The sequence below is a fragment of the Ursus americanus genome, chromosome 12 (assembly GCF_024610735.1).
Source record: "Ursus americanus isolate L20-20 chromosome 12, mUrsAme1.1.p, whole genome shotgun sequence".
NCBI classification, from domain to species: Eukaryota; Metazoa; Chordata; class Mammalia; order Carnivora; family Ursidae; genus Ursus; species Ursus americanus.
In genome coordinates, this window is record NC_142138.1 from 25,132,355 (window position 1) to 25,153,619 (window position 21,265).

The 21,265-nt window shown below is 32.7% G+C and overlaps 1 protein-coding gene across 1 annotated transcript in view; it reads right to left on the reverse strand.

Annotated features, from left to right (window-relative positions):
* Positions 1 to 2,078: 2,078 nt before the first annotated feature.
* Positions 2,079 to 21,265, reverse strand: part of LRRC40 (leucine rich repeat containing 40) — a 44,417-nt gene continuing 25,230 nt past the window's right edge. The window contains exons 7-15 of the mRNA XM_045802042.2: positions 20,743 to 20,915; positions 19,320 to 19,407; positions 19,157 to 19,202; positions 16,517 to 16,625; positions 13,540 to 13,647; positions 11,117 to 11,227; positions 8,577 to 8,654; positions 5,749 to 5,934; positions 2,079 to 3,500 (exon numbers count right to left, since the gene is read on the reverse strand). Of these exons, the coding sequence (XP_045657998.2) occupies positions 3,395 to 3,500; positions 5,749 to 5,934; positions 8,577 to 8,654; positions 11,117 to 11,227; positions 13,540 to 13,647; positions 16,517 to 16,625; positions 19,157 to 19,202; positions 19,320 to 19,407; positions 20,743 to 20,915 (1,005 nt within the window). The 3' untranslated portion in view covers positions 2,079 to 3,394. The remainder of the gene's footprint in view (positions 3,501 to 5,748; positions 5,935 to 8,576; positions 8,655 to 11,116; positions 11,228 to 13,539; positions 13,648 to 16,516; positions 16,626 to 19,156; positions 19,203 to 19,319; positions 19,408 to 20,742; positions 20,916 to 21,265) is intronic.

Sequence of the window (21,265 nt, forward strand, 5' to 3'; positions counted from 1 at the left end):
TCTGATGTTTAGGTATTTCCGTTTAACATCCTCAACTGCATTTTTCTCCTTGAAAATGCAAGCCTTACTGTTTTCTGTTTGGAATGAAGAGAAAGATAATTGATAGGCAGATAAGCTGGATACTTTCGTCTCAAAGCCAGCCAAGTTTCTTTTTGGACTCAGTGTATAGAAGGGACTAAAGGAAGCTTAAGAACAATGGCACTGTCTTCATATAAAGGAGCAATTTTTTCCTAGTTAAAAGTCAGAGGTGAATCTACTAAATTGTAAATTTCAAAGACCATCCCAAATAGCCTTGTAAAAGTAAGGTTGTAAGTGCTGTAGTTTCATTTTTCCCCACTTGATAACCACCCAAGAGCACCCCCCCACTCAGCTGTATGTGAGTAAACCATAATATGAACTATGGTCTCTTTCTACTCAGAGAAGAAATATTAACGGCAGCAATTCTAAATAGACAGCAACAGATTTTTAATTGGTCTGTAAAGAATTATAAGTAAAAGGATATTAGATACTAGGTTTTTAGAATTTCAAGTATCCATGAAAATTATTCTTTCATTCCTAAAATACTTGACAATTGGTTACTTTGGATCTTAGTTATGGGGGAGGGGGGGCATGACACAATCCTTTTATTACTGTGTAAAGAAGTTCTAATTCCACCTATTTATATTAATATTTTTCATATGCTAAACACATGTGCATACATACAAATTATCCATTTTTCCTTTGAGATCATATAATTCAGTTAGTGAAATATTTCACTCTTCTTTAAGAAAAATTCCTACGCAGTGATGCAACATTGGGCCACTATTTTAGTAAGATGAAGACAGTCTCTAGACTCACTCTTTTTCAACATCTGACTTCACTACCATATGTGCAGCACAACAGTGACATCTTAAGGCCAAGTAACTAGAACTCCTTTAGCCAGAGAAAGAACTTGAATTGGGATCTGTTCTCAAAGAAATTTCATTATGTTATCAAGTAGTTTTCAAGTTCACAGTTTGCAACTGGTAGATCTTTATAAATGCTACTTTTGACTTCTTTTGCAGTCTTTGTGAACATTTTAACGTGCACTGGTAAACACTGACATTTTACATAGACATATTGTATATTAATGCATGCATTTCATTGCATAGTTTATTGACTCTCCCCTTGTAAAGCTTTTATGGAATAAAAACAAGCCACAGCAGTATAGCAAAAGAGGCTTAATCTTTATAAATTGGGGCCTTTTCTGTCTCTTTGCTAGCCTAGGTGGCTGTATACAAATTCGGGTGGGAGGGGGCAAGAAACACCTCTTAACATATAAGGTTTTCTACATGGATGAACTCTAGTAAATTCAAAATAAATTGCTTACTTTAGTAAAAAAATTTTACCATTTTATAAAAAAAAATTAAATCATGACATGTTTAATTGAGATGGCTGTATTGTAATTAATATTTTGAGATAATTGTGATTCTGAGCTTCAATTATATATAAAAAGTTGTCATTTTTGTATGTGCTAAAAAATGTATCACAATTAACAGTACTTTTTAGTTGAACTACATATTGATGTAAATAAAAACTGAATGAAGACATATTTACTACTTTATTAACATAGATTGTGAATGTACTTAATGGTTTTTTTGCAGTATGAGACCATAATGACCTTGAAAGCTGCTTCATTTTATGTGCAAAGGAGTCCTATGAATCTATATTTTAAATTTACTGAATCAGTGACATTAATTACTTTGTCAGTTAATTTGCAAATGCAAGCTGTACGCTCCAGTTTATTTTATGTATTGACACTAATTGGTAAAGGTGTACGATGTGATTAGAATGCATTCTGAAGATGCTTTCTGTACAGATACAAAATACAGGGACTAAAATAATGCTGTGCAGTGTATAGCAGAGCCATTTTTCGGCTTTGGTGTACTCAACTTTTTCAGTATTTAAAAACGTGTTTTGAATAACATAAAAGTCTCTTTATTGTATAAATAATAAAATGTCACCTTATTGTAAAGTGTCTTTTGTTTAATATCAAAGATTTCTTAGCCAGAGTTGTAGTATGAAAAGGGCATGTTTTTTAAGCCGAAAACAACCACTATAATCAATATTTGAAAAATGTAACTTTTATTATGAACATCTTTATTAGTAATATGAGTTTTTTCATAATATAAGCATGCCTCAATCACCCAAAAGCTAGCTAGCTACCTACCTACCTATCTATACAAGTTAATATACATTCTGTGGATTGGCTACTTAATAGAATCACATGGTAAGTTTTATAATGACTGATCAGCCTACCTCTGAAATTTTGGGTGTAAATAAAAATATTTCTATTTTATTTTTACTAAATCAAGTTAACCTGTCACAAAATCCCTTTTAGAAAATTTCCACATGACTACAAGTTTAGTCTTATGAAGATTAGAAGTAAATTTGAAAAGTAAGGCCCTGGAAATTAAAAAAAAAATAAATGCACAAGGTTGGATTAGAACACATCAACAGAGTAGAGAATGTATACAAATATCTGCTTAGTAAGTCATTTAAGAAATTTCAAAGATTTCTATGCGGTATACGGTATTAATTACTTTCTGTTGCTGATTATCTATAGAATTAAAATAAGCTCTTCAGTACTTTTTTTAAAGAAGAACAAAAGGTATTTGTAAACAGTCTGAGGGGAAAATATGCAGATCCAATCCCTTTAAATTTCTTGAATCTGGAATTACTGGGTTACTGTATGGAAACTTAGTAGTAACAAATCGTTTTAAAAAAACTTGTCATGTTTTAAATTCAAAATTATGACAGCAATTTAAACAACACTTTTACTGTTTTCTCTACCAATAACTACATCTCATGTAACATTTCTGTTACATTAGAAATTATAACAAAACAGTTTCATATAATGTGGGGAAAAGGCTAGAAAAGAAACATCTCAACTAGATTAAAACAAAAGCAAGACAGTAAATGTTAATTTAAAACTTATACCAAGACCAACCACAACACAAAAATCTTAACATGGGTAAGAAAAAGCCTTATTTTTTTAAATGCCAAAGAACAGTTTTGAATAAAATTCAATTCAATTTTATATCTAACAAAGAGGTAGAAATTAGATGGTCATATTCAAATCAACTGGTCACATTATATGTAACACAAACAGAAATTGTGGGAAAAATCCCACTTCTACAAAAATGCTTTATCATTATAAAAATATCAAACTAATTTAAATAAAAATTTACTTTTGAAGAAATTGTTTGCTATAACAAATGAAAGTAAGATAAATTTATGCAAAACATTCAGAATAAATGCATGAATACTGTATGTGGTTATCACCATACGAACGCACGATACCTTAGAAAAATGTTATTTATCAATGCAAGAAGTCTAAGAATTAACATGACCAAGATTATAAAACAACTCCAATTTAAGTAGGAATCCGGTCTCTCAAATATTCCAGAATAGCAGCTGTTCCTTTCATTAATATGGCTGCTCGAGGAACACGGAATGGATTTCCATCTAGTAGTAGCGTTCTAAACAAAAGATAGAATAAAGAATTTTAACATTTTCCACTAGGGAGGCTTTTCTTCTAATTTCATTTAAAACTTTATAAATAAATTTGTGTATTTTTTTCCATTTGTCCTTTTTCAAATCTAAGCATTTCAATAGTTGGAATTAGAACTATAATAATAACCCAAATAACATTAATTGAATACTTATTTTATGAAGGGTATTGTGCTGAGTAATTTATGTTCACTGACTCTCTTACTTAACAATCTTATGATGTAGACACCATTGATATTCCTATTTAATAGGTAAGGAAACATAAATTCAGAGAAGTAAGACAGACGTGTCCCAGGATTACATAGCTATTAAACAGAGGAGCTGTGACATGAGCCACCATTTTACCCATCTTCTTCTCAATCTTATAATAACCGTATACTACACGGTTGAATTACACTTACACATTAGAATGAGCATACTTGTCAGTATTCCAAGGACTACAATGTAATCAACATATCCCCCTCCACTCTGGGAAACATTGACAAATTCCGGCTCTCTACCTCCTTTGACCAGATACACACAGAAAATCTATTTACATGTTCTAAAATGAGGTTCAATTTAAGATTTGAGGACTGGCTGACTTGTTTCTTTATATAATTAATGAAATAAATTATAAGATAAAGAGACTTTTATTTTAATTTTCAATAATTTACGTGTTTGTGTAAACAAAAGCCAAAGGATTCATACCATATTATACAATAGATCTAAATGATACTTTCAATATTTCTATGGGCTGTGGGGATTCTTTTAAAGACTGATTTTCTTAATTTATAAAAAGGAATTAATTATAGTCAATACTCATTATTCACAGCCTCCATATGTGCTAATTTGCCTACCATTAAAATTTATTAGTAACCCCAAAATCAATACACATGGCACTTTCGAGGTCATTTTTGGATATGCACACAGCAGCAAAAAATTTGAGTCAATCACTAGGCACATTCTCAGCTGAGGTCAAAAAGGTGACGTTCTCCCTTTTTGTGTCAGTTCTCACACTGTAATCAAGTGTCCCTTCTGTGGTCTACTTAGTAGTGCAACATTTTTTGCATTTTTGTACTTTGTGTTGGTGATTCCACTGTTTAAAATGGCCTGCAAGTATCGTGCTGAAGTGTTGTTTATTTTTCCTCAACACAAGAAGGCTGTCGTGTGCCTTACGGAAAAAATACATATACCAGCTAAGCTTCATTCAGGCATGAATTACAGTGTTGTTTGGCCATAGTTAAATGTTCATGAATAATTAATATTAAATGCAGAAACACACATAGAACAAGGTTATGTATTTACTGGTTCATGAAATGTGACCAAAGGCTCGAAAGAGCCTAACTTTATACTTCCCCTAGCAGTAATGGTTCAGTATTCACTAACTTGTTGTTCACAGAGACTTTATAAAATCCAACTACTGCAAATAACAAGAACCAACTGGATTTGCCTCTTATCATTCACTACTATGAGGCACCAAAGCAGATGCAGTGCCGCCCTAGTAAAATGTGCCTAAACCATCTATACAGTTTTCAATAATTAAATTCCTTCTGACACATCCTGCTTAAATATTTGGCTTTCTGTTGACTTCTCAAACTCTCTTTATATTCATTTAACAAGCACTAATTGAGTGCTTACTGTGTTCTAGGCACTAGGACAACTTTTTTCTAAAGGAGGAAAAAGAAATGATACAAATGAGTCCAAACAAAGCAGGATGGGAAACAGAGGGAGGACTAACTCTGCTTGGAGAAGAGGGAAGGTTTTCAAAGATGCTATTTAAGGTGATTACTGATAAAAGCAGGGTAGAGGCATTTGAAGCTAAGGTAACAGCTAACACAAAGAGTACGGAAGACCATGCTGGGCTTGAAATAAATGGTGATGGTCTAGAATTAGATTTTGAAAAACCTTGTATGCATAATTGGGGAGTTTATATTTCCCTGACATCTTTATGCAGTGGAGTTTCAAGTTATGCACACACACAGTGATGACAAAAGTATCAGAAACAATCAGTTACTATATTTACACATATATTATACCATAGAAACAAAGCTAAAAAATACATTATTTGGTAAAACTTAAAAAAAAATGAAATTGGGATTCTGGATTTTATTACCTGTTATTTTTAACACAACATTAAATTTTTTACTTTAACTTTCCTGCAAGATTACCTCAACAAGAGAAAAAAAATGTATAAATTGATCAAATAAATGGAAAAACTTAGTAGAATAATGTAGTTACCTTAAGTTCACACAATTACCAAGCTCTGGTGGAATTTGTAGGAGGTCATTATTTTGAAGGTCCAATGTGATCAGATTTTCCATTGCCTTCATTTTCTGAGGGTCCACAGATCCAACCTGATTGTTACTAATCAAAATTGTTTCAAGTGTGGGGATGTGATACAGAACTTCAGGTAGTATTTTGAACCTATTAAAATATGAACAGAACACCTAAATAGGGGCGCCTGGGTGGCACAGCGGTTAAGCATCTGCCTTCTGCTCAGGGCATGATCCTGGAGTTATGGGATCGAGCCCCACATCAGGCTCCTCCGCTATGAGCCTGCTTCTTCCTCTTCCACTCCCCCTGCTTATGTTCCCTCTCTCTCTGGCTGTCTATCTCTCTGTCAAATAAATAAATACTTTAAAAAAAAAAAAAAGAACACCTAAATATACTTAAATCAAGGCAAAATCATTCTTTCAAACAGATGATCTTAAGTTTGATATCATGATGTAGTTTCCTTTAGTGTAATTTATTTTATATTTGCTTTAAGTCCTTTATTCAAGTTTTCAAGAAAATGAACTGATTTTGGAAACCTTGAAATATATGTTAAGTGGACAGACTTGTAACATTTTCTATTTATTGTGTAGACCCAACAAAACTTTAGAGTAAATTCTCCCATGTTTTTCTTTTCACATTTAGGAGACAAGGAAATCCCGAGATTCTATATAAAATGTCCCCATGTAGGTAGTCTTCCTTAGTTTGCTTTTACTTCTTATGAAACAGAATTACTTACCAATATATTAAATATTAGAGATTTATATTTTGCTCTGACGGAAGCTTCCAACATGAGTGCATTTTGGTGCTTGAAAAGATGACAGACTAACATAGGCTGCTGCTTGCTCATCCAAAGCAACACTGAAGATGTCACAAAAAAGAAGGGAAGGCTGATTGCTCTCAGAGCAATACTCAGCAATAATGCAACATTATTGAGGATCTCTTGGGAGACAGAGGCTGGCACGGTTTCAGTGTGAGATAAACTGTGGCATGGATTAGAAAAGACAAGGGATGGGCTGAAGGAGAGATTTATAGCTGTGGCCTTTTACTTTCCTATACTGCCCTTCTTTTGCTGCCTTGATGAGAAAAAGAAAGAAAGAAAAAAGAAAAGAAAAGAAAAGAGAAGAAAGAAGAAGAAAGAAGAGAGAGGGAGGGAGGGAGGAAGGAGAAGAGAAGAGAAGAGAAGAGAAGAGAAGAGAAGAGAAGAGAAGAGAAGAAAAAAGAGAAAAGAAGGAGAGGAAAAGAAAAGAAAAGAAAAGAAAAGAAAAGAAAAGAAAAGAAAAGAAAAGAAAAGAAAAGCAAGCAGCAGCAAGTGTAAAGTCAAGACAGCTCTGAAGTTCCAGAGGGACTGGAGAGTCACTAACTAGGAGTACAGAGGGACCAAACTAGCCCAAAGCAGTCCTTCCTCTTCTTCCCACCAATGCATGAACAAGGTAATTTAAAAAGATGTAGTTCACCTGCTGACACAGAAGTTAGGGTTAGTTTTTGCCATCTTCCCCTAGGACATTACTTGACAATGTAACAAAGCTCAACAGACTAAAATAGAGAACTGATAGCTCAGTTCACAAACAAAAATTAGCAGAGATCTGAGGAGTGCATATATTTTTAAATAATGACAACAATGATATAACCTATACATAAGAAACCATGGGCAATAATGAAGCAGACAGAACAAAAATTTAAATAGGCAGTATTTTAGACACATTACTGTGCCTTAGCTTCCTTAACCGTAAACAAGGAATAATAATAGTACTAAACTTATACACTTGTTATAAGGACTGAATGATTATATTTCAGCTAGAATACAGTAAATAAATGTTAGCTATTAATATTTAGATTGTTACCAGAATCAACTTGCACTATAGGAAACAAATGACATAGTTGTTAAGAGCCCAACCCCTGGAGGCAAGCCTCCTGGGCTCAAACCCCAGATCTATAATGTACTATTTATGTGAACCTTAGCAAAACATAAATATCTAATATTTACTTAATATATTGGCAGTTATTCTGTTTCATAAGAAGTAAAAGCGAACTAAGGAAGACTACCCGCATGAAGACATTTTACAGAGCAGCTCAGGATTTCCTTAACTTCTGATCCTCGATTTTTAAATAAATATAATGACAGAAACCACCTTTTGTGAGGATTAAATGAGATAATATATGCACGTAGTCCTGTGTCAGCAGATAATAAGCCCCCAATAAATATCAGCTACTCTTAATTATTAGCAGTATCTTTAGAGTGTTTGCAGAATAAAATCTATTAGTTGGCACACAAAGCTCTGACAGGACTTGGTACTGCTCCCATGCCCAACTTCATTTGTTATTTCTACTCCTCTACCCCTCACTTTATGGCCCGAGCCATATCAGACTTCTTAACGTGTCCCAAACACACCATGTTCTCATGTTTGTGCCTTACTACATGTCATTTACTCCACATGGGATGCCTATCCCTGTGTGTCTGGCTGATGTGTAATTTTTAAGTCTCAGTTTCAATGCTATCTCCTCTGCCTTCAGGCAATCTCAGGAAACACCTTTACCCACGCACTGCATTTTCACTATAGCAATTATAATTATTATTTACATATCTGTAAATAATAATTCCTATTAGACATCAGCTGTGAAAATTCTAAGAAAGCAGTATCACTTTCAATTTTAAGTAGAATAAGGTGAAAATAAACTTGAATATTTAAACACGTGAGGCTGTTTTATTTGGCTCTTTTAGGTGTATTCTCTAAGACCTACAAATTCTCCACATAAAAATCTTTAGTCACAGATTAGTCTGTTCTGTCTCTCACCTGTTAAAGGAAAGATTAATTGTTTGTAGTTTAATCAGCGATTCCATTTCTTCAGGCAAAGAATTTAAAAAATTGTTCCTAAATTGGAAAGAAAAAGATGATTTACAAAGCTTGAAAATTTGTACAACTTTAATTTATAATTAAAGTATTGATCAGGGTGCCTGGGTGGCTCAGTTGGTTTAACATTTGCCTTCAGCTCAGGTCATGATCCCGGGCTCCCGGGATTGAGTGCCACATCGCATCAGGCTCCCTGCTTAGCGGGAAGTCTGCTTCTCCCTCTCCCTCTCCCTCTGCCCCTCCCCTCTGCTCATGCTCTCTCTCTCTCTGATGCATGCCCTCTCTCTCAAAATAAATAAATAAAATCTTTAAAAAAAACAAAGTGTTGATCAGACAAAAAATTATGTAGCTCGGTTTGTCAGTCCTTGATCTGATCTCATTAAGGCTGAGTCCTGAGAATTCCGAATCAGTCAGCTGCCTCAGGGATTTGATTAGCGTGCCAAATCCTAGTACCAATATGCAACCAACTGATAAAACTGGGATCTTTAATAATATATTTTAACAGGGCAAACACTGTATCACTTATCTCCTTCAAACTGATCTCAGCAATACTTCTCACAGAGAGGGCCCTTGAGATCATGCCTGTAAATACCACATTATTTGAGTCCACAAATATTTGATTGGTGTTTAATACATGTATCTTGCATACAGACACGAATTCTACTCTAAGCAGAACTGTAAAATTTTATGAAAAAAAATGAAACAGGAAGTGATGAAATTCTATAGATTTAGAAATTTGGGGCTTTCTACTACATAGGTATTAAAAGCAAGTCTATTTCTACTCTAAGTTTACAATTTCAATTTGTACAATGCATATATTTTTTAAGAATCTGAGAACAAAGCATGGCAGTAAACAGAATCTCATTTATTATTAGCAAGGATCTGGGAACAATGTTAAAAGAAAGGTTAACAACAGGAAGGCAGAAGGATTCTAGAGCCTATATAATTACTTATAATAGAAAATATATGTGAGAAAATTATATACAACTAGATGGCTACCTATTACAACTGGGTAATTTTCTCTAAATTTCTTTGTGTTCAGAAGTCAAGCCTAATAATATGTTAAGTCATACTTTCTACAACTATGTTCTTTTTTCTTTTCTCTGTACTTTTCTCCTGTTATTGTCTTTATTAAGTTGTACCAAATAACCTACTGCTAGTTTCTATCCTTTTCCTAGGGTCTTATATACCTACTGATACCAGATATAAAAGTGTACGTTAGGGGTGCCTGGCTGGCTCAGTCGGTTAAGTGACTGCCTTTGGCTTAGGTCATGATCCCAGGGTCCTGGAATCGAGCCCCACATCGGCCTCCCTGCTGGGCGGGGAACCTGCTTCTCCCTCTCCCTCTGCTGCTCCCCTTACTGTGCTCTCTTGCACTCTGTCAAGTAAATTAAAAAAATAAAATAAATAAAATAAAAGTGTGTATCAGTCACTTCATTAGAAACTTAAAGGTATAGACAAAGGCGCGCGCACACACACACACACACACACACACACACACTGAAAATTGGGATAAAAATAAAGAGAGCAGTAGTAAGTACATGAATTCATTCTCTTTACTCCATTAATACTGAACTACAATGTGGTTTTACACTGCTTTGCCAGGGTAACTGCCACCCCAAACAGAAGCAAGTCTACATTTAATAGGAGCAGAGTATTAGATTTGCTTTAATCCCATAAGCCAAAAACAAAGTCTCTATAGGCAGAATAAATCCTCAAACGGATATAACTTCGCTTACTGTTACTTACCTATTGCTTGAGCAGAGCAAGAGGAGCCACAGCTTAAATAAACTAAAAGCACATCTAGTAATTATATATGAGTAGGAAGTGCAGATAATAGAGCTATAGCTTACAAATAAAAACTGAAAGCCCAAACAAATAAATATTTGACTATCTACCTCTGAGTCATTTATTATTACCCAAATGAACTGTGGCAATTCTGGTCCTGTCACTTCAACTTAGGACATATTTAAATTAAACTTCCTATTACGTCTGCAGAGCCTTAGTTTCTTTCCTTTTGTTGCCACTCATGGTGGTCTTTTTTTTCTTTCTGGCCTTGAATATTTACTATAATATTTTGAAACCAAACAGGCTCTTTTTAAGAGAAGCCATGCTAGCTGCTATGCCAGCACAGGATTTTGAGTTTTATGCTACTTACTTTCAGAAAAGGAAAAACAGGAAACAAACACTTTCCATGGGTTATTTGTAATTTTGCTTAAGCATGAATTTAAAGAATGTGTTAATACTTTCTAATATTTTAAATAATTATTTCTTAATTTAACTTATCAATTGCCTACAAATGATAGATATTTGATTAAAATATTTCCTAAATGCTTAATTTTAGATTTGTCCTAAAATGTAATTAATAAACTAAAGAGCCAATTCCCACACTTACTTAGGAAATACGTGGGAAAGAGCAAATGTTAGGCAAAACTCAAAGACAAGTTATAATGAAAAAGTGAAGGAATAAAATCAATAAATACCTGAGATCTAAAAAAGTCAATTTTTGAAGCATACATAATTCCAAGGATATAAAGGAAAGCTTATTAAAACTGAGATTGACATCAGAAACCATTTCCTTCAGTTCCACAATCCTGAAACAAAAATAATTTTAAAATGTTAGCTCTTGAATTCACTGTCAGAACTTCAAAACTGCAAGTAAAGCATAGGAAGACAAATCCTATATTATTTTTGCTAAGTAAGATTTTCTGTAACTTTTTTCTCACAAAAATTTCACTCAGTTTGTATTCTTTAACATAGTCATTTTCTTTTAGGCTGCATAATTATAATATTCTCTGTATCTAAGTACTTCACAATGTTTTTTAACTATGATATGTCAACATTTTTAAAGTATAGTATTTTTTGTCCAAATTATCATTATATTAGTCATGACTGCAAGAAAACATTAAGTTAATTCCTAGGTTTGGTAAGTGTCACGACTAAGAAACTTAAGTCAAAAGAAAGACTTAAATATTTCTAAGAAAGCCTAATCAACTTTAGTATTTTAAAGCATGTTATTAACTTAAGAACAAGAAATGTTAGATAAGATATGATTTGCCAAGAAATGAAACTATATGAAAGAAAGAACATCAACTGCTATGTTAAAGAAAGGTAAGTCTGGATATGTAACTGATAAGACTTTTTTGGGAAGTTTTTGGATATATGTATTGAGAGCCATACTCTTAGGTAATTCTTCTGGAAATCCGGTCTAAAGAAACAGTATGTTTTGTTTTATTTATTGCCATAATCAACTTTATAGTATATAAATAGATTTTAAAAGTATTGTTTACAACATAAGAAAACACTTATGACAAACCAGTTAAGATACAAATTGTATATATAATTCTAAATGGAAAAGAGCTTGAAATAAAACATGCCATGAATAGAATAGTGATGGGACTACAAATGATCTGTCCCTTCATTTTGTCCAAAATTTTATGAATAAGTATTATTTTCACAATCAGGAAATAATATAGTGAAAAGTATGACTTGCGAAATAAAAATTTACGAAAGAGGAAAATGACTCAGAAACTCTCTAGATCAAGGTATGTCTTTACTATCTTTCTTCTTTGGCCCTCTAAATTGCCAAAAATATGATGAAATAATGGAGGTAACAGAATACTCTATTGTTTTGCATATGAATTACCAGACTGTGAGGTAAAATGAGAAATAAGTAATAAGGTGATGTGTTTTAACTCCTTCCATCCTCATTCCCAGTTTTGATCCAGGATCCCCGAGCAAACTCATCCTGAGAGCAAACCTAACTGCTCAGTTCTTCTGTCAAGTACCCTCAGAGCCCTTTAAACAAGAGGAGGAGATGAACTAGATCTCCTTTTGCTATGGAATCTCAAGGTTAATTTACTTTTAGATCGATATTCTCCAAACTGCCCTGCAAAACAGAAAGCAAGTTAAAGTTTGTCTGACTGTTTAAATATTTTAAACATCTAAAAAATGTTTTTGACGGTCAGATGAAAGTCATTTTATTTTCCCAATCACCTTTTTTTATGTTTTTTAAGTATTTAAGTGCTAAGTGCTAGGCATTGGTTAAATGTTTTGTGTGGATTATGTCATTTAATTTAATTCTTGTAAAATAGGTACTTTATTATCTTTACTTCATGGGTAGGGAAACTAAGAGCAGCTAGTTAACCTGTCCAAAGCCACACACCTCATAGATCTGGGATACAGATACATGCAATTGACTCCATTGTCCAAGTTCTTTACCATTACCCGACTCTGTTTCCCATACTGTTGTTTTAATTGCAAGGTTATTTATCAACTTTCTTTGGGTTTATAGTTTACTGCAAGATAACAATCATTTTAAAAGTTCAATATTATGCTAAACTAATTTTCTCTCATAACCTAAAGATTTTGCTCTAACTAGTATCAACAAAGACATACTGAACAGTACAAGTACAATGCACATGACTTCTAATATTTGATAGTAAAGAATCCTTTTCTGGGAGGAAAATATTAACGGAATTATCTGTTTTTTATTGCTTGTACTATCAGTGAAAAATTCAGTGGGCTTGGCAAAACCCAAAATAATAATTCCTATTAATCCACGTGGACCTGGCTTTGGATGGTGTCTTTAAACTTTTCCTCGAATATTTTATTACATGGAAAAAGTAATTTATATTTTTAGTAATTCTAATACCCATTTTCCATGTTTAAGATGTAAAAGAAAATCAAATTTTAAAAACTTATATATGTCTCAGAACTGATGTTAATATGTCTCAGAAAAGACTTAGATGAATTTTGCTAAATCCCCCAAATATCAATGAAAAAAATTCTACATATACTTTCAAATTAAAAAACCGTGAAAAATAATTATTCTTGCCAATGAGATGCAAACATAACTGAGAATGACTCACAACTTAATAGAAATGACATCATGAACAATTCTCACCTTTTAGGAATTTCACATAGCTGATTCTTACTGAAGTTAACAGAAGTGATAACGTTGCTTTTTACTGCATCAAATACTTCATCAGGAATTAAAGTTGTTTGTTTATCACTAAATGAAAAATGGTTTAAAAATGCATCATCCTTAGTAGTATAGAAAGATATGATTATTACTTTTCACTTTTAAAGGTTCTTAAAGATTTTATGAGTTTTCAAGGCAGCAAGGCAGTTGCTTCTGAAGAACACTTTGAAGTTCTGTAAAGAATGCCACGAAAACCTACAAACTCACAAAATATTAACTGTTAAGAATTCAGACAACAAATCATGTCACAATACACTGTACCATATTTTCTGAGCATTCACATACTCAGTGTGAATAAAACCACATACATCTTCAGAGTCAAAGATGTTTAGAAATCATATAGTAAATGGATAATAATTAGTAAGTGGATTCTTCTACCTCAGAATAGGTATAATTTTAAAACTGTTGTCATCCCTTTTCTAACAGGGATTATCTGCCAACTTTATGTAGCTATGTAGTTAACTGCAAGGTAACAATCATTTTTAAAAGTTCAACACTGGGGTGCCTGGGTGATTCAGTCAGTTAAGCCTCTGCCTTCAGCTCAGGTCATGATCCCAGGGTGGAGTCCCAGGTTGGGCTCTCTGCTCAGCAGGAAACCTGCTTCTTTATCCCTCTCTCTCTGCTGCTCCCCCTGCTTGTGCTCTCTCTCTCTCAAATAAATAAATAAAATCTTTAAAAAAAATAAATAAAAATTTTAAAATAAAGTTCAACATTATACTGAACTGTTTCTCATAACCTAAGCCAATTTCTCTCTCCTTTAGCATGTGACAAGGTAGACAGGGTAGTGGCCTTAGACTAAACTCTTCCTGATCTTACCATTAAGGAGCTTTTTAAAATTCACTTCACTTTCTCTTAACCTCAGTTCTGTGAAATTAGAATCTGAAGAGTTATTCATTGTTATGTGGGTCAGAGCTTTTGCAAATATAAATGTAAATAAATTTCCTTTTCAATAAAATTTTCAATAAAGTACACTTTTGATCTTAAATGAAAGTAGAGTAGTACTCTGACATTTGCGGATTTAATAATTTGTTGATGTTATAATTAGCCATTTGTCCTCACGTTCTTCTTTTACAATTTTTAATGTCTATTACATCATCCACTTAAAAATATTGTTGATGGAATGTGAAATTAATGACTTTATGAACATGAAAACAATTATTTGTCCAATATAGAGAAACCTGTAAGAAAGGCATTGTAATACAGATCGGTAAAAAGACAGCCTAAATTTCACAGTTTTTATGCCTTCTACTTCTGCTGTAGGGCCCTATTTTCTATTGTACAAATGTAGCATTTTTATCTTTTTAATCATAAATGCTCAAATCATGGGGAACTGATTTATTGTAATCAAACACTGAAGACTCACACTCTTTTAAAAAAATATTTAGTTGAAGGCATTTATGCCTTGATATGCCTTATATTTTAAATGGAATTCTCCTTCTCAATTAAAGTCTGAGGAAAACAAATTACAATAAATTTAGAATCAAAACAATCTAAGATGTATGGTCTTCAATGCTATCCTTATAACACTTTAGTTATATCTGTGACTTAAAAGAGTGGGAATGATTATCTCAAATAAAATTGTATTAATAATACTTTATAGATTGTTTGGGAGATTAAAGGCAACAGCACATGTAAAATACCTAGTACCGTGCCCAGCATAGAACAGACTCAATAAATCGTATCCATTCAGGGTCGAGGGAATGAAGGCAGAGAAAAAAATTCTAAGGCAGAAATCAAGTCTGTCTTATCATCATTCAGTGTATTATGACACCTCGCATTGGATTCGAAACCTAGTAGGCTCCAAAAACATCTACTGAATAAATGGGTATATTATGTGAAAGAGAAGACATGCTAAGCTGCCATGCTATGCTATGAGAAAAGAGGGATACAAATATAAGTATGGAAGAGTACTATCTTGTGTTCCAGTGTCAAAGAAGGAAGTTGGCTTAGAGTAGGGATTTCTACATACATCAAAGTGTCAGACTAAAGGTGGAAACAGTGTGAATGAAACAACAGATCTGAGACAGAAACTGTATCCTGACCTCTGAGAAGGTGGTTCCTACTGACACATTATGGAAAAGAGGCCAGACACTGATGCTTACTGTTAGATAACTTAATAACTCTGGTCACCTGACTTGAACTTCAGTCTGTATCCTTCTGTATTTTCATTACCATATCCAGACATGAGCTAATCACTGTAGGAGTATTGGTTAATTTTATCATTGTTGCCTTAGATAGTACTGAAAGAATACTTAACCTTTGCATAGGTATCTTCTTTCCTCAGTCAAATACACTTCCATATTATAAACATTTTTAGGCTTTTGCCTCAATTTACATACCAATATTGAATTGTCCCAGGTTTAATACATATGTAATACAGCATAATATTATGGCATATTATTTGGCTTAAATGTATTAATGGGATACAACCTCTCTAGCTTTGCCTGCTTAAGGTCTTCATTAACTAAATTATACTAATTTCTTATTTACTAATAGAGACTCTCCCTTTAACTAATTAACTAAATAGAGACTCTCCCTTTAACTCATTAACTAAATAGAGACTAATAAAATCCTCTCTTGATGCTGGTTACTAAAGCAATTTTATTACCAACCAATACAGTCACTCCTATTTTTTATAATAAAATGTTCTTTATTATAAAAATGTCAATATTAATAAACATGTATCTCTTAAACATAGTAAACACAAATCACTGAAGGAATGGTATTTAAGTTCACTGTACTTTTAATATGCTTTTATCTCATCACTGTTTTTGCAATTGCTACTACTCCAAGTACTAATACACTCTGAAGAATTCTTCCTCACCAACTTTCCTTTTATCTGAAGGATTATTTCTCAAAGTTTCCTTTATATTCTGCAGTGTTTAAGAAAATTACATACCTATAGTCTAATATTTTTAATGTGATGATAGCATGTACATTGACTCTGGATTCACTTGGTAGTGTCATGGCAGTCCCAATAACAGAATCACTTGGGCTAGGTCCATCATCTGGCAAAAGAAAAGTTATATGAAACCAATATTTATACTATACTATAAAGGCATTTTAAAATTATTGAAAATATGTAAAAAATGGTATACATGATTTCTAGATATTATTAGTAAGAATGTCTGTAGTCATATACTTTATTTCTAATAACTCAAATCTAGGTGTAGAATTTAATATTTAATTAATAGAAATAAGATGAAATTACTATAATATGGCTTCAAAATCTTTAATAAATCCTACCAAGAAAATTTAGGAGTAGGAAAGAACCTTCAAAAAATAACTACAATCTCTCAGAAGAAACAATGACACTAATCCTTCCTCTTAAGAAAAATAATATGGTGTATTAGAATGAATGTGTTAACAAAGGAAAAATACCACTTCCCATAAATGTCTACCAAAGAGGCATATACCTATCTTCTGAGTTAGGACATACGGAAACTGATTATCCTTGATCACTTGAAACCTGGGGATTTACATAAGCGAGTAAGCTTTTCGTACATTACTTATGTTGAGGCTTTTTTTCAGCAAATGCAAGACTTTATTTTCAATAGATATTTTCTAACATACATGCATACTCACACACTCACACACAATTAACCCCCTCACTAGTCTCCAAAGACTTAACACTCCCATCGTACGATATAATGAACAAAAAAAACAAAAAGCATACACATCAAAAAGAAATGGCTTTGTGACTTTTTGGCAAAAGAGACTGCAAGCCATCCAGACAGAAATAAAATAAGACAACTAATTTTTAACAATGTGAAAAAAATGAAATAGTCCTAGCATTCATCATATGTTAAGAGCATAAGGCATACCAAAAGAACATAGAACAATTAGTAGTATCTCTGATCTTGCTTCAGCCCAGTAGGCATTTAATGAACATTTGTTGAAAACTACGAAGTATATTTCTCTTGCATGGAGCTCATCAATAATTCACTAATCAATGATCACTGAGCTAGTATTTCTTATGCAAATAACATATGGATATTTTGTTCATAGAAAGAGCACAGAATAAAAGTATCAAATAGAAATAAAAGACATCAAGATATTTATTAGTATCAAGTAAATGCTTTGGTATTTAGAAGTATCCTAGCATTTTGGTTATGTCACTTTAAAAAATATGTAATATATATTGCCAAATTACATCAGCAGATAGGCAACATCAAACCAGCAACAAAACCCGGCATTATTTTTTAAATATACGTGCATACGAGCATGACAACATATTGAGATAGAGTATTCTCAACACTTCCAAAGAGCTACTTTTAATAATCAGCATCAAGAAAAATGAAAGAGGGTGCCTAATATCCCTTGGGAGGGAACTATACAAGAGATAGATTTTCTTTTCACTATATATCCTTGTATATTGGTTGAATTTTTTTACCAGGTACATCTACTGACTTTTTAATTACAAAACCTAAGATGGCAATTTTCCCTAAATTGATCTACAGATTCAATGTAATCCCTATCCGAATCCCAGCCGACTTCTTTGTAGAAATCAACAAACTGATTCTAAAATTTATGTGGGATTACAAGAAATGCACAATAGCTAGAGAATATATGGGAAATATCTGTACCTTCCTCTCAATTTTGTTGTAAACCTAAAACTACTCTATAAGTCTTTAAAAATTTTTTTTGATTATTCTGATATGACTTCTGACCGACTCATATCAGAATTATTAAATTTTTCTGGAGGAGAAAGCATACCTGGAAAACAAAGGAAACTCCCTGATTGGCAGGAAATAAGAGTCTTAGAAAATTATGTTAATTTATTTGAAGGTCAAGGTGGAAAATGGAAATTGCTAAAGTATATAATTATCTTATTCATTTAACATACACTGACTGGCAATATGGTGCTAGGTTAGGCTGTGCATAACCAACAGTCATGAGCTAAATTAATAGTTGCTGTTTTTAGCCACTAAGTTGTACAGTGTTTGTTAAGCAGCGATATGCTAGTGTAGCTGACTTTTTTTTTAATAGTCTAGTGTATCCTACAATGATATACATAAAATAAAAATTGGGATATAGTACAATTTTAGTGAAGCATTAAAAATTAAATGTATAGTATCATTTTCTCTTTCGGTGCATATTCATGATAAATTAACATATCCTGAAAAATGTGTTTTATCTTTATACTTAGCAAAACTATGCATGAAGCGGATATTCAAATAACTGTTAATATACTTCCCAGGCCATAGAATTCATATACTATATCATAAAAGTCAAGTTTTGCTCTTTTTTTCAAAGTTAAAGCACTAGGATGCTATTGAATCTTTGTTATATTTTCCAATTGATACACTGTAACACAAATCAAAGAAATTAAGGATAAAATATTATTATTGTGAATTTAAGGATGTTTTTATAACTTCAGCATATTTATGACCTGTGTGGATTCAGAATTAGAACCACACCTGAAAGGGACCATTTCCTCTAATTATTTACACCCAAAGTACATGCAAATTTATGTACTGTTAGCGCTTCACCACCTTTCATATTATCCTCCAAAATATAGGGAAAAATAGAAAAGTACCTTTAATCTTGCTTCGCAGATATTTTAAGACTTCTTGGGTTCCTTTCTGAGAAGGTGGAGAAAAGACACATATTCACCAAGACATACCTTGCAGTTTCATAGATCAACATGCATGTCTGAATTTCAAATTTAAAAACCAGAACTGAATTCTAAATATGCTTACATTTATAATTTCTCTTCGTATGGTTCTCAAAGGATTTCCTTCTAGTGCCAGAAATTTCAAATGAAGTTTTCCCAACGAACATGGTAGACTACAAAAAGATTAAACTGATTTCAGGGAAAACATGAAGAGTAAGTATAATTCAACCAATAGTTGGTTGACTATAAAACTAACAACATATGACAAACTATGTATCATAGAATAGTGTCAAAAAAGAGAGCTCAGGTAACATAGGCCTAAAATATCTCCCTTTGAAATAAATGCTGAACATGTAAAAGAAAAAACAGACTAGTTTTGAAATTGTTATATTGTGACTGCTAAAAAAAATGTGAGCTACAAAAAACTGTAGAAAGTTAATTTGAATGAATCAGTGATTCAAGATAGCCATTACTCAAGGATACTAATGTTTCGATTTTGTCCTTCAAGTAAGCAAATGAAATTCTTCCCTAATAATCTCATATTATTTCCCACAGACAAAAGCACTCCTAGCTCACAAATATTGTGATCAGCCCCAATACCAATTAATTTTTTAATGAGATTATAATCAAATTGCTTCTGTTCTTTATCTTTCAGTAGCTCCCCATCTCTTAAATGAATGAAAACTTACTCTTCACAGGCATTTTAAGGACCAATTCTATATGGCCCCAATTTACCTTTCAAGCCCTAAATTGTCACAATCTCCCTAACTGTACCCAATTTACCAGGTCAACTTGATTCCTTGCTGTTCTCTCAATATACCCCTATAATTTCCTGAACTTTCAAGGTTTTCTTTGTGCAGTTTTGTCCCATCAAGTCAATCATTTTCACCACCTTACCTGTGCACTTGAAAATCATGGTCAGCCTTTAAAGATCATATGGTGGCACGAGAGTGAGGCATGACCCTGAAGGTTAGTATGCTCTTAAACTCTGTGCTCTAGGCACTTAACCTGCCTCACCCTAGTCCCAGTCCTAAAGATCATCTAAAAAGGTTTCTTCCTCTACAAAATCTGCCCTATTCCTCTCAATAAATTGCTGATTCCTGTATTTCCTTTAAGCCTTCAAAGCATTTTGTATCTCTCCCATGGCTTTACATTCGTTTAATAAATTTAAAAAATATTTATCAGGTACCTTCTGTATACCCAGACACTGATCTAGGAGTTAGAGATAGAGCAGTGAACAAAAGATAAAAACCCTGACTTCTTAGTTTATGTTCTAAGTGGATTAGAGTAACTTATAAATATATCTGATTCTATTAGTATTTTAAGCTTGCTGCCAAGGACCAAATCTAACCATTCTTTGTAGGTCTGCAATGATACTTGTTCAATAAATATTTAGTGAAGTCAATTGAGAAAAAAAGATCTCTACATGTTCTTTACAAATCTTATTAACTTATGAATTATAAGCAAATACCGGTATGATTTCTTATTCCTTTGATCTTTAAACTTACCTACTAATATCGTTGTTACTTAGGTCAAGCCTTTCCAAAGACTGTAGTAGTGTAATTTCATCTGGAACAGATTTTAACTTATTATCCCGCAGGTCTAGCACAAGGATAGAATTCAGATGCTTAAGATGTTCTGGTCCTAATATTTCAATCTGGTTTTCACCTACATGTAATTCCTACAAAACCAAAGATGAATCGTATGTATTTCTGTATTCAATTTTATATTAGATAATAAAAATAAAATTGAAATTTCAAATCACTGAAAAACACATGAAAAAAATGTAAGTTTCTAATTACTAAGGTGCTTAAGTTTTCAATTACAAGTAAGCTGTCTTACAGCTAAAAAGGGTAAAACAAGATTTTCAAGGATTTTCTGATAATTTAAAAATAATTAAAGATTTAATCTTTCAGAAAGTTCCAGGTTTACAAACCAAAGCACAGAAATGATTTAGTAGTTACATTTATAGAATTAAAATACAAATCTACGAACTATACTGATAAAAAATTTTAACTTTTAAAATAAGCC